Source organism: Erythrolamprus reginae, chromosome Z, assembly GCF_031021105.1.
Source record: "Erythrolamprus reginae isolate rEryReg1 chromosome Z, rEryReg1.hap1, whole genome shotgun sequence".
In the NCBI taxonomy this organism is placed as follows: Eukaryota; Metazoa; Chordata; class Lepidosauria; order Squamata; family Dipsadidae; genus Erythrolamprus; species Erythrolamprus reginae.
Window position 1 is genome coordinate 74,898,005 of NC_091963.1, and position 13,130 is coordinate 74,911,134.

The 13,130-nt window shown below is 40.3% G+C and overlaps 1 protein-coding gene across 1 annotated transcript in view; it reads left to right on the forward strand.

The window, feature by feature from the left end:
* Positions 1 to 13,130, forward strand: part of LOC139153837 (collagen alpha-6(VI) chain-like) — a 270,910-nt gene that overhangs the window by 56,455 nt on the left and 201,325 nt on the right. The window contains 2 exon segments of the mRNA XM_070728258.1: positions 7,462 to 7,814; positions 8,798 to 8,876. Coding sequence (XP_070584359.1) covers positions 7,462 to 7,814; positions 8,798 to 8,876 — 432 coding nt within the window.

The following is a 13,130-nucleotide window of genomic DNA, read 5'->3' on the forward strand; positions in this document are numbered from 1 at the left end:
AGAGGGATGGAGAGAGAAAGAGAGGGAGAGAGAGAAAGGGAGAGAGAGAAAGAGAAAGAAAGGTAGAGAGAAAGAGGGAGAGATACAAAAAGGGAGAGATACAAAGAGAGTGAGTGAGAGAAAGAGAAGAGAGAGAAAGAAAAGAGAGATAGAGAAAGAGAGAAGGGGAGAGGGAGAGAAAGAGGGAGAGATAGAGAGGGAGAGAGAAAGGAAGAGGAGAGATAGAAAGGGAGAGAGAAAGAAAGGGAGAGAGGGAGAGAGAAAGAGGGAGAATAAATATTAAATATTGTATTTGTTCCCATTTTGTTTTTTACTTTAAATAAGGTACGTGCAGTGTGCATAGGGATTTGTTCAGACATTTTTTTTATAGTCCGGCCCTCCAACAGTCTGAGGGACAGTGAACTGGGCCCCTGTGTAAAAAGTTTGGGGACCCCTGAGCTAGACATATCTTTGCCAGGATTTGAACCTGTAGACTTCTGCATGCAAGGCAGGATATTCACCTTTGTGCTAAAGGCTCACCTCCGAATCAGCTTTTACCAGGGAAGAGCCATATGGTTGGTTTTCTGTTGAAATAACCCTGGTATTCCCAAATATGGGAGGAGCCAACTTTGATTTCCTTTTGCCTCTTGGCCCCGCATAGGAGCCATTTCAAGGTAGATAACATTTTTTATAGTCGATAACTATAATTTTACATGGTTACATATTTTGGCCTTGTTATCCTGCCTTGTATGAAGAATGCTAAAGGTTCAAATCCCAGTAAGGGTGTGTCTAGCTGATGAGGCTGTAACAAGGCTGAAATATACTAGGCTCCCTTCCTTTTCACTTATCAACCAAAATATGTAGCCGTGTAAAATTATCCAAGGCAGATTTTTTTAAAAAAATTCTGCCTTGGTAGGGCCCCTGCATGGGGCCGAGAGGCAAAATGAGAGCAAAGTTTCTTCCTCCCATATTTGGGGATACCAGGGTGACACATACACACACACCCCATAATTTTTGGATTATAGAAACATAGAAGATTAATGGCAGAAAAAGACCTCATGGTCCATCTAGTCTGCCCTTATACTATTTCCTGTATTTTATCTTATGATGGATATATGTTTATCCCAGGTATATTTAAATTCAGCCACTGTGGATTTACCAACCACATCTGCTGGAAGTTTGTTCCAAGCATCTACTACTCTTTCAGTAAAATAATATTTTCTCACTTTGCTTCTGATCTTTCCCCCAACGAACCTCAGATTGTACTCCCTTGTTCTTGTGTTCACTTTCCTATTAAAAACACTTCCCTCCTGAACTTTATTTAACCCTTCAACATATTGAAATGTTTTGATCATGTCCCCCCTTTCCCTTTTGTCCTCCAGACTATACAGATTGAGTTCATTCCTGATAAGTTTATGCTTAAGACCTTCCATCATTTTTGTAGCCCATCTTTGGACCCGTTCAATTTTATCAATATCTTTTTATAGATGAGGTCTCCAGAACTGAACACAATATTCCCAATGTGGTCTCACTAGTGCTCTATACAGCAGGATCACAATCTCCCTCTTCCTGCTTGTTATACCTCTAGCTATGCAGCCAAGCATTCTACTTATTTTCCCTACCACCTGACCGCACTGTTCACCCATTTTGAGACTGTCAGAAATCACTACCCCAAAACCCTTCTCTTCTAAAGTTTTTGCTAACACAGAACTGCCAATACAATACTCAGATTGAGGATTCTTTTCCCCAAGTGCATTATTTTACATTTGGAAACATTAAACTGCAGTTTCCATTGCTTTGACCACTTATCTAAATTGTTTGCCATATTACAGACTCCTCCAGGAATATCAACCCTATTGCACACTTTAGAGTCATCGGCAAATAGGCAAACCTCCCCTACCAAACCTTCCCCTATGTCACTCACAAACATATTAAAAAGCATAGGACCCAGAACACACCCTTGTGGCACACCGCTTGTAACCATGCTCTGCTCAGAATACTCACCATTAACAACAACTCTCTGATATCTATGCTTCAGCCAGCTGCAAATCTACTGAACTATCCAGGGATTAAGTCCAATTTTCACTAATTTATCTATCAGCTCTTTATATGGAACCGTATCAAAGGCTTTGCTGAAGTGTAGATAGGCACTATCTATGGCACCACCTTCATCCAACCTGTGTGACATAGTCAAAGAAATCAATGAGATTAGTCTGATGTGATTTGCCCTCAGTAAAGCCATGCTGGTTTGGGTCAAATAAATTATTGGATTTTAGGTACTGATTTATCCTCTTTTTGAGTAGTCTCCACCATTTTAACTATAACTGATGTCAAGCTAACTGGCCTGTAGTTACCAGCTTTTTCCCCACTGCCTTTCTTGAGGATAGGTGCAACACTGGTCATCCTCCAATCCTCAGGAACATCTCCTGTTAAAAGGGATTAGTTAAACAAATCAGTCAGGGGGATAGCAATCACAGATCTGAGTTCTTTAACAATTCTGGAGGTGGATGCCATCTGGACTCATTGCCTTGTTTATCTTTAATCGTTCAAGTTCTTCTAAGACATCGGCCTTTGAAGTCACTGGAGCTGAATCCCTACAGCTGGAAGCAATGCTATATCCATCCATAGTATTATATTGTAAGCTGTCTTTTGAGAAAACTAAATATAAGTAGCTATTTATTTATTTATTTATTCATTCATTCATTCATTCATTCATTCATTTGTCCAATACACAATACATATGGAAGAGAATAGACATGAAGTAATATATATATAAAGATAATATGTAAAAATAGAGCAGATATATGAAAGGAAGAAAATATATATGAAGGAAAGGAAAGGAAAGACAATTGGACAGGGGACGAAAGGCACACTAGTGCACTTATGTATGCCCCTTACTGACCTCTTAGGAACCTGGAGAGGTCAATCGTGGATAGTCTAAGGGAGAAATGTTGGGGGTTAGGGGTTGACACTATTGAGTCCAGTAATGAGTTCCACGCTTCGACAACTCGATTGTTAAAGTCATATTTTTTACAGTCAAGTTTGGAGCGATTAATATTAAGTTTGAATCTGTTGCGTACTCTTGTGTTGTTGCAGTTGAAGCTGAAGTAGTCATTGACTGGTAGGACGTTGCAGCATATGATCTTGTGGGCAATACTTAAATTGTGTTTTAGGCGTCGTAGTTCTAAGCTTTCTAGACCCAGGATTGTTAGTCTATTTTCGTAGGGTATTCTGTTTCGAGTGGAGGAGTGAAGGGCTCTTCTGGTGAAATATCTTTGGACATTTTCAAGGGTGTTGATGTCCGAGATGTGATATGGGCTCCAGACAGATGAGCTATATTCTAGGATGGGTCTGGCAAAAGTTTTGTAGGCTCTTGTGAGTAGTGTGAGATTGCCGGAGCAGAAGCTACGTAGGATCAGGTTAACAACTCTAGAAGCCTTTTTGGTGATATTGTTGCAGTGGGCTTTAGCACTTAGTTCATTTGATATTAGTATTCCAAGGTCTTTTACTGAGTGTGGGTTGGCTGTGAGAATTTGTTTATTCAGTTTATATATGAGGTTTGGATTCTTTTTGCCGATGTGGAGGGTAGAGCATTTGTTGGTTGATATTTGAAGTTGCCAGGTGTTAGACCAATCTGAGACAATGTCAAGGTCTTTTTGGAGAGTAAATGTGTTGTCAGTGGTGTTGAAAAGTTTTACATCGTCAGCAAAAAGAACACAGTTGCTTGCGATATGATCGCAGATGTCATTGATGTAGAGAATGAAAAGAGTAGGACCTAGTACGTTGCCCTGGGGAACACCAGTTTTGACAGGGATGGGGGTGGAAATGGCGCTTCCAATTTTGACAACTTGTTGCCTGTTTGATTGGAATGCAGTAATCCAGCTGTGGAGGAATCCTGAGATGCCATAGGATTTGAGTTTTAGGAATAGTTTGTCATGGACCACTGAGTCAAAGGCTTTGCAAAAGTCAATATAAATTGCATCAATGGATTTTCCTTCATCTAGGTGGGTAGTCCAAATGTTTTTGCAGTTAAGCAATTGTAGGTTGCAGGATAATTTCTTTCTGAATCCAAATTGTTTGTTAGAGAGTAGGTTATTAGATTCTAAGTAAAGGGTGATTGATTGATTGATTGATTGATTGATTGATTGATTGATTGATTTATAATTGATTCCATGATTTTAGATGAGACGCAGCATATTGATATTGGTCTGCAGTTGTCAATGAGAGAAGGGTCTCCTTTTTTGAAGATGGGGATGACTACTGCTTTTGACCATAGCTGGGGAGTGTGCTGGTCCTGAAGGAAATTTTGGAAGATAATGCTTAGAGGTTCAGCTATAGCAGAAGAAAACCTTTTTAGGAAGTATTCCCATCAATGTATGTATTATCCCCAATACTAAGCTTTGTGATGTTGCAGTTTTCTTCTTCCTATCACTAATATATCTGAAGGTTTTATCCCCCTTCTTTACAGATTTGGCAATTTCTTCCTCTTTTGAGGCTTTAGCAGCATATATTATCTGTTTTGCCTCCTTCTGTCTCATTTTATACACCTCTCTATCACTGTACCCTCTAAGCTGCACGCCTGTGCACCTGCGCACCCCAAAACACCCCCCTGAGCACCCTTTTCCAAGTGTGCACAAGGAGCCGCAGCTGCCCCTGCCCCCCAGCGCCTCCAGCCCCGTCGCGCCCCTGCCTTCTCATTGCTGCCCCCTGCCCGCCTGCCCGATCTGCCTCTCTTTCTCCTCCTCCACTTCCCGCCTTGGGGCACGGCTCCTTCCACAGTGGTGGCTGCAGCAGTAGTGGCTGCAGCAGCGGTGGCGGCTTCTCGTCATCCTCATTTAGCTGCTAGCTGCTCCAAGCACTTTGGGAATGCCCGCCCCGCCCCTCTCGCAGTCCCTTTGCCGAGAGCACTTTCGTCCTGGGCTGTCAGCGAGGGGGCTGCAGGAGAGGCAGGGCAGGCGTTCTTCTCTTGCTGGTGAAGGTTTTTCTTATTTTGAATGTTCCAGGTGGGCTGGCAGGGGGATGAGGAGCACGTGCACCCATGTGCCCGACATTGAAAATCACCTTCACTGGCCTCCGCTGTGAGAAGAATGGAGAGAGAATGAGAGAGAGTGAGAGCAACAGACAGAGCAAGATAGAGAGAAAGTGAGAAAGAGAGAGAGAGAAAGAGGGGGGAGAGAAAGAGAGATAGAGGGTAGCCCAATGTAGAGCGCATTGCAATAATCAAGAGGGCCTGAGCAACTGTGCAAAGAGCCTCCTGGTCCAAGTAGGGCCACAACAGGTAAACCAGACGAACCTGGGCAAAGGTCCCCCTGGCCACAGCTGAGAGATGGTGATCAAAGCTCAGCTGTGGATTCAGGAGGATACCCAAGTTGCAGACCCTATCTAAGGGGGTCAATGTTTCTCTCCCCAGCACAATGGACAGACAGATCAAAAGTTTTTAGGAGGAAATGCCCTCAGCCATTTAGTCTTGTCTGGGTTGAGTTTGAGCCTGTTGGCCCCCATCCAGATCCTTACAACTTCCAGGCACTGGCACATCACATCCACCGCTTCACTGAATTGGCATGGGGTGGAAATGTATAGCTGGATATCATCAGCGTACTGGTGATACCTCACCCCATGCCACTGGATGATATCACACAGCAGCTTCATGTAGATTTTAAAAAGTAGGGGGGAGAGGACAGACCCCTGAGGCACCTCACAAAGGAGGGGCTGAGGGGTGGACCTCTGCCCCCCCCCACTAACACTAACTGCAAACAACCAGAGAGATGGGAGGAGAACCACTGTAAAATGGTGCCTCCCACTCCCAATCTCTCCAATTGTCGCAGAAGGATACCATGATCGATGGTATCGAGGGCTGCTGAGAAGTCAAGGAGCACCAGGATAGAGACATGTCTCCTATCCCAGGCTCACCAGAGATCATCCATCTGTGTGACCAAAGCTATTTTTAAATAGTCTTTAAAAATATGTCTAATAATTTGAACATTATATAGGCAGTTATAGTTATTGACTTACCTCCTTGCTGCAAAAAAACAAACAGCCAATTTCAACCTTTGCCTCTCTCTGCAGCAATTTGTCTCCATGCAGTTTTAGTTTCACTTTCATTTTAGCATGTGCGGGCAACTTCAATCAGTAGCTGAGTGTCGAGAAGCAGATAATCAATGGCTTGTTCTAATCAGCCTCTGCTGCTGTTTGCTGCAAGGAGGTAAATTGCTGCAAGGAGGTAAATTACTCTTTGAGGATGGCTAGGTGGGGCTACAATCAGTGTATAAGATGCACACATGTTTTCACTCTCTTATTGGGTGTAAAATATGGTGTGTGGGGGGCTCGCGTGTGCATGTACTTGTGTGTGTACATAAAGTAAACTAAAGATAAATAATGTAGGCATTTATGTAGATATTTTGTAAGGCTGGATTCACATTACATGCTAATGGAGTTTATTTGGCTTAGGATTCATTAGCCTCAGCATTAAACTATGATGTGCAAATGTGGCTTATTAATAAATCATCAAAGCAAACAATGGTTTAGGAAATTATGGAACCATAGGGGTGACTTGCAATTTATACTAAGTAACCTAATATTAATTTTATATTTATAGTGTGGTATCAAATTTTTTCTCTTACATGTGTACTGTAGTTCAGTTCAAAGCATCTCATCTTGTTTACCTTTTTATACTGTTTCAGTATTACAATGGCCAAAATTGTTTAAGCCATCGTATCAGTGATGGGCTCCTACAGGAATGGCCAGGAACGCAGTTCCGGTAGCAAAATTTGGAGCTCCACCACAGAGCACCCAATTTGCACTGAAAGATGTTGAAACAAAATGCATAAGCCACACCCACAGTGTGGTAGTATAAATTTTGGTAGCCCATCACTGCATAGTATGTTTAAATTTACATATAGCTGGTTATGTACAAGCTGTCCACAGATACTTATCTAGATCAGTGATTTTCAACCTTTTTTGAGCCGCGGCACATTTTTTACATTTACGAAACCCTGGGGCACATTGGGGGCTAAAAAAGGTTTGGACAAAAAAATTCGCTCGCTCTCTCTTCCTCCCTTTCTATTTCTCTCTCCCTTCCTTCATCTTTCTTTCTCTCTCTCCATCCCTTTCTTTTTCTTCCTTCCTTCCTTCCTCTCTTTTTTGCTCTCTTTCTCTCTCTCTCCCTTCCTCCCTCTATGTCTTTCTCTCTCTCCCCTTCCATTCCTTTCTCTCTCTCTCTCTTGCTTTCTTTCTCTCTTGCTTCCTTTCTGTTTCTCTTGCTTTCTTTCTCTCTGAGCTTCGCGGCACATCTGACCATGTCTCGCGGCACACTAGTGTGCCGCGGCACACTGGTTGAAAAACACTGATCTAGATAACCACTCAAGAAATAAGCAATCAATTCTATTACAATATTAAATATTGTCACAATTTGCTTGAATTTAATTTAATGGCAATTTTGTTTTTTTATTTTCTGATATTTTGCCTTTGTATTCATCTAAACAGCATGTTTTGTAGATATTATTATTGGATTTGATATATCATCTCAGAAGCCAGGAAACAATTTATTCAGTAAGCAACAACATTTGGAGATTCATCTTCCTCATATTGTAAAAAGCCTAACATCTTTAACAAGCACAAGTTGCTCTAAGGGTAAAAAAGCACAATTCAGTGTGACTATTTCAGTAGAAAACACAGATAAACCTTTCTGGGCAAAATTTCATCATGTTGATGATCCAACTATAGTAACAGAACTCAGAAATGTTGTGGTCAACAGATCATCTCATCTCAACATCAACTTCTTGGATGCTATTTGGAATTTAGTTAAAAATGTGACTGACCTAAAAAATCGAAACACGGTAATTTATTTTCATATTAATAGTTTTTATTAAAACTTTTATATAAGATATCAACTTATTATTTAAATTGGTATAATTTAAGCTTCATTAATTAATAATATTGCACTTCCTTAAAATTGCATTGTATGAATCAAAATAGAGGAATTATCATCATTTTGATATATTGTATATTTAATTTTGTATTTGGAATGATCCTTGAGCTAGTCATTTGCATTAAAACATTTTGAGAAAATTGGAACATTTATGAAACAGTCCTTAATAATTTCAGTTTATCTATGTTTCACAGGATGAATAAAATGATGTTACACAAAAAATACTAATTTTTGTGGTTTTCTGCAAACTTTACTATCATGAAATAATGAAGAGTTAAAAGAATATATATTCAAGATTGAATCTGGGTTGGTTACCAGGACTTCAGACCTAATCTAATCTAATATGTAGTCATGGTACAACCCAGAGTTGATTTGCAACATAATTTTTGGACACATATGTTTGCCTTCATTCATGATACTATATCTATCTATCTATAAATATATATATTGTACCATCAATGTTAAAAATGCAGGAAATCCCCATTGGCTGAAAATATTTCTATGTCAATCAATTTTCTTGAACAATCCTTGGCTCACATTTTATCTCTATTTTTAATTAATTCAAAGACTACTTATGGCTATTTTAAATGATATATCTCTCTTTAAGATTATAAATGGCTTTATAGATCCTCAGCCTGTGCATTAGTTTGATAATTATTTCTTCTTATCTATTATGCTTTTTCTATTTCCAATATTTTCTTTAAATAATTTTTAACAGAAGAAATATGTCTTCTTGTAATCTTTGTCAATGATAGTTTCTCCAAATGTATATAGTTCTCTTTAAAGCTCATTATATTATTTGAAGAATGAATCTCTGTTATACTATATAGTTCTTGTTTGGTTTCCCTTGGTGTATGTTCCTATTTTAATCCCATTGTCCTTTTTTTTAAGGTATTACTTCTTTTCTCAGATGGATTGGATGATAATATAACAGCACTTGTACAGAAATCTGAAGAACTTAGAATACAAGGTAATCAACTAATCAAATGTAATGCTTTAGCTCAAACAGATGATTTACATTATTATTTCATAAGTCTTCTTTGTTGGAATTCAGGGTTACAAGTTTAAGGGCAGGGCTGCCTCTCCTTGCTTAATTTAAAAATGACCTTATCTAGAAAATATTTTGGCAAACTTGAAATATTCAATTAAAAACTTGAAAGAAGAAATAGTTTAGGCATTAAAGGCAAGAGGTGAAGGGATTCTTTAGCAATGAAAAATGGTAACGAATTCTAATAAATGATTTTCATCTGATGAATATCATTGCAAAATATCTTGTTCTTGTACTAACTATCTAGCAAAAGATGTTATAATTTCAACACAACTTCTACCATACTAGAAGGATTCAAAATCTGCAATCATCCAGTCTGTGCCCATGTTATGTCATCATGTTATTCATGACACATGGCCTGCCCAATGTCATCGTGTCATACAATGAACTCCAATTAACAGAGAAGAACATGGAATCATTCCTGGCTGACCTTGGATTAAGGCAAGTGCTTGCCTCACCATTCAGCAATGGCCAGGCAGAAAGAATGGTAAGAATGACAAAAGAATGAGCAGAATGGGCCCCAGGAACTGGCAAGAATGGATCGACCAGTTCCTGCTGGCCTAGCACATCACACCATGCATGGCCACTAACCAGAGCCCCACAGAAATGCTGATGGGATGGAAACTGAGGTCCCAATTGGACAGGCTGAACCCAAATTACCACCCAGAATCACCCCTGGGGCCACTGTGGCCACTGAGTCACGGGCAAGCAAGCAATTTCACAAAACTTCACAGGAGACCCCAAATGAGTGAAGGCCACTATGATAGCTATTACTGGCCTGAAGCCCTACCAAGTCAAGCTTGATGAAAAGATAGGTGTGGCAGAGACATATTGACCAGCTAAGAAATAGACTGGGAAATTCCTGGCTCTGCCAACCAAAGACAGCCCAACAGTCAAAGACTCCAACTGCAAAACAAGAACAACAAGAGTCTCTGACCCAAAGACTATACAATGTAAGCAACCAAAACAAAAATGATGAGAACTGAACCATGCTTGCAAGGAACCAATTAGATCTGTTCTCAACCCTGGAGGAGGAGCGCAAGGCCCTACCTGTCAATGACAGAGTCCAGCGAAGTTACCAGAGAGCAAAGGTGCTGAGTTTTCAACCACCATACCTGGTGGCTGGTAACAGATTCCAATGGCAGATAGAGGACCAGCAACAAGCATGTCTGCTCCAGTTGAGGACTCCAGAGGAACTAAATTGCTGAATCACTGCATACCTGTAGGACTACATGACCTACGTCGGGTCCCAATTGGATTTTGCACAAACGAAGAGATGAGGGGTGTTACGTACTGCCATATGGAGTATGGATTTACATGGACAACACTGATTGGCTGATCAAGCGGTGGGAGAAACGAACTGCTGTCAGTAGCCAGCAAGTTTCAGATGACTTCCCTGAAAAGTAGCTTCCCTCAAGCCTTCCAGCAGTTCGTGTTACACTCAGCTAAGGATAAATAAAGGTGCTGAACTGGGTGGTAACTGCCCTAACAATTTTTGCCCAGAGGGAGACAAAGCTTTGTCTCCTTGCAAAGGAGATTTTTTGAAACAGAGCTAATTGCTCTGCTTCAAACCATTGCTTTGCAAGCACCTGAAGCTTTGAGTCTCTGTCATTTCTTGTCTGGGCAAAAAGTGTTTGATCACCTATGGGGTACTTTGGAATGGAGTGATTTGTTCCATTCCCAAGCACTTCATAGGCAACCACATTTCACCCAAGCAGAAATGATGGAGATTCAAAGCTTTGTGTGCTAAAGAGATGGTTTGAAACAGAGTGATTAGCTCCATTTCAAAGTGTCCTCTTTGCAAGCAGACAAAGCTTAATCTCCCTCTGGACAAAAAGTGTGCAACAGAGTCAGGAGGAAGCAGAAGTGATCTCAACATGCTGCCCACTTTGTCCCACCTTCTCTCAGCTTGCCTACAGCTGGGCCTAGCAGGCACTTGTGGGGGATATCAAGAGTGCCTGCTGTCACGGATAACAAAGTCCGTTTGAACCATAGAGGGGATGGATTTAAGAGGTCCAATCAGTGGTAGTAAAAACAAGCATTTCTTTATTTATAAAACAGAAAACAAACAATGTCTTGAGAGACAAAATAATATAAGCAGCTTACATAATGGCGTCTGGAAAGGAATGGGACAAAAGCAGAACTACAATCTCATGCGGGCAGAAGTGATATATGGGATGTGATGTGGAATATGGGAGTGATTAATAACAAGGCACACATTTAACTCTTTAATTACTGAATGTCTCTGTGGCTGGCAATATCCAGCGTGACACCCTTTCTTTGGCAGTCATCAGGGACATTGGTTCACATAAGGCACATTTTCTTGGAGAGGTATTCGTGTTGGGCAGCTGGCAGTGGTTTATTCAGCACGTCAGCGATCTGTTCAGTTGTAGGCACATAATGTAGTTTCACGAATCCTTGTTGTACATATTTTCATGCATTCTTATATCTTATGTCGATGTGCCATGAACGAGCTACCACATATTCAGCTTCAGCTATGAATGTAACTGAAATATTGTCCTCCATAATAACTATTGGTTATTAACGAGAGCAGAAACATTGGTTGAAGCATTACAACAGTCAGAGACACAAGCATATTCTGACTCAGTGGAAGAACAAGAAATAAATTTCTGCTTTCTAACTTTCCAATAAATTGGACAACCATTCAAAAACATTATAAAACCAGAAGTACTTTGTCGAGTTTCAATATCACCTGCCCAATCAGAATCTGCATAGCAAATCAATTCAGGATACTTGCTGTGTTCTGGTTCCAAGAACAACTTCGTGTTTTTCGTGTACTTCATGTATCTGAGCAATCTCTTTATGCATGTCCAGTGAAATGTGGTTGTGTTGCCTACGTGTCATGACAACAGATTGACACTAAGTGAAATGTCGGGTCTTGTCCAACTGCTAATGTATAACAGTGACCCAATGACTGAGCGGTAAAGTGTTTGGTCCTTAAACAAAGGACTGTCTTGGTATGCCAACTTGTAAAAGTCTGTCTGCATTGGAGAGCGACATGGATGTGCGTCAGTCATGTTGCAATGTTGCAGAAGTTGATCAATTTTGTTCTCTTGTGAGAGGCTAAACCCCTTCTGAGTTTTCTCAATCTGAACTCCTAAGTAATCATGAATGTGTCCTAAGCTTTTCAGTGTAAAGTGTCTTTCTAAACCTTTTGCAAAAATGCGTTGATTTGGACCAATGTAAACAATATCATCAACATAAACAAGAACAATTTCATAAACATTACCTTGCACTTTTGTAAACACGCATTCATCAGAGTTGGACTTAATAAAGCCCATTGAATTTAGCTTGTCAATGAGACATCTATGGCACATTAAACCAGATTGTTTCAATCCGTACAGACTCTTTTGCAGGTACCAGACATCTCCTTCCTGGTCCTGGAATCTGGGCGTGCCTTTCACCTAGATTTCTTCATCTAGATCAGCATTCAGATAGGCAGTTTCGACATCGAACTGGAAAAACTTCTAAATTCAGGGCAACGGCTGTTGTTAAGGCAATCTTGACATTTTCATTTCTGACAGTAGGTGAATAAGTATCAGTGTAATCTTCTGGAAAAATTTGAGAGTAGCCCTGTGCTACTAATCTTGCTTTGTATATTTTCTCACCGTTTGGTTTTTGCTTAATTCTGTAGACCCATCGTGTGCCAATAATCTTCTTGTTCCTTGGAGGTTCAATGTGTTTGAACACCTTAAGTTTCTTTAAACTGTCCAATTCAGCTTGCATTGCATCATACCATTTTTCTTGTTCTGATTCAAGTAAATGTCTTATTTGGTAAAAATTATCGGGAGGAAGTGTAACATTGTTACAAAGAACAGGAAAAGATTTTTGTGATACTTGCGCTTGATATCTTGCTGGAGGAATTCCTTTTGTGGTTCTCTTGGAACGTCTTAGAACCATGGTCCATTCATCATCATGGTCATCTCCGTCTCCAATTACATCGCTAGGAACATCATCTGCGACTGGTGAAGACTGCACATCAGGAACATCTGGAACATCTGGGACAGCTATCTGAGAGTCAGGTTGCGCTGTACCTTGAACATCATTTCTAGAAAAATAAACTGAAGTATCATTACTATGTATTCTGGACCAATTTGTATCTTCCTCAAATTTAGCTGAATTGGAAATAACAGCTTTGTGATCAGAGTCAGCAAA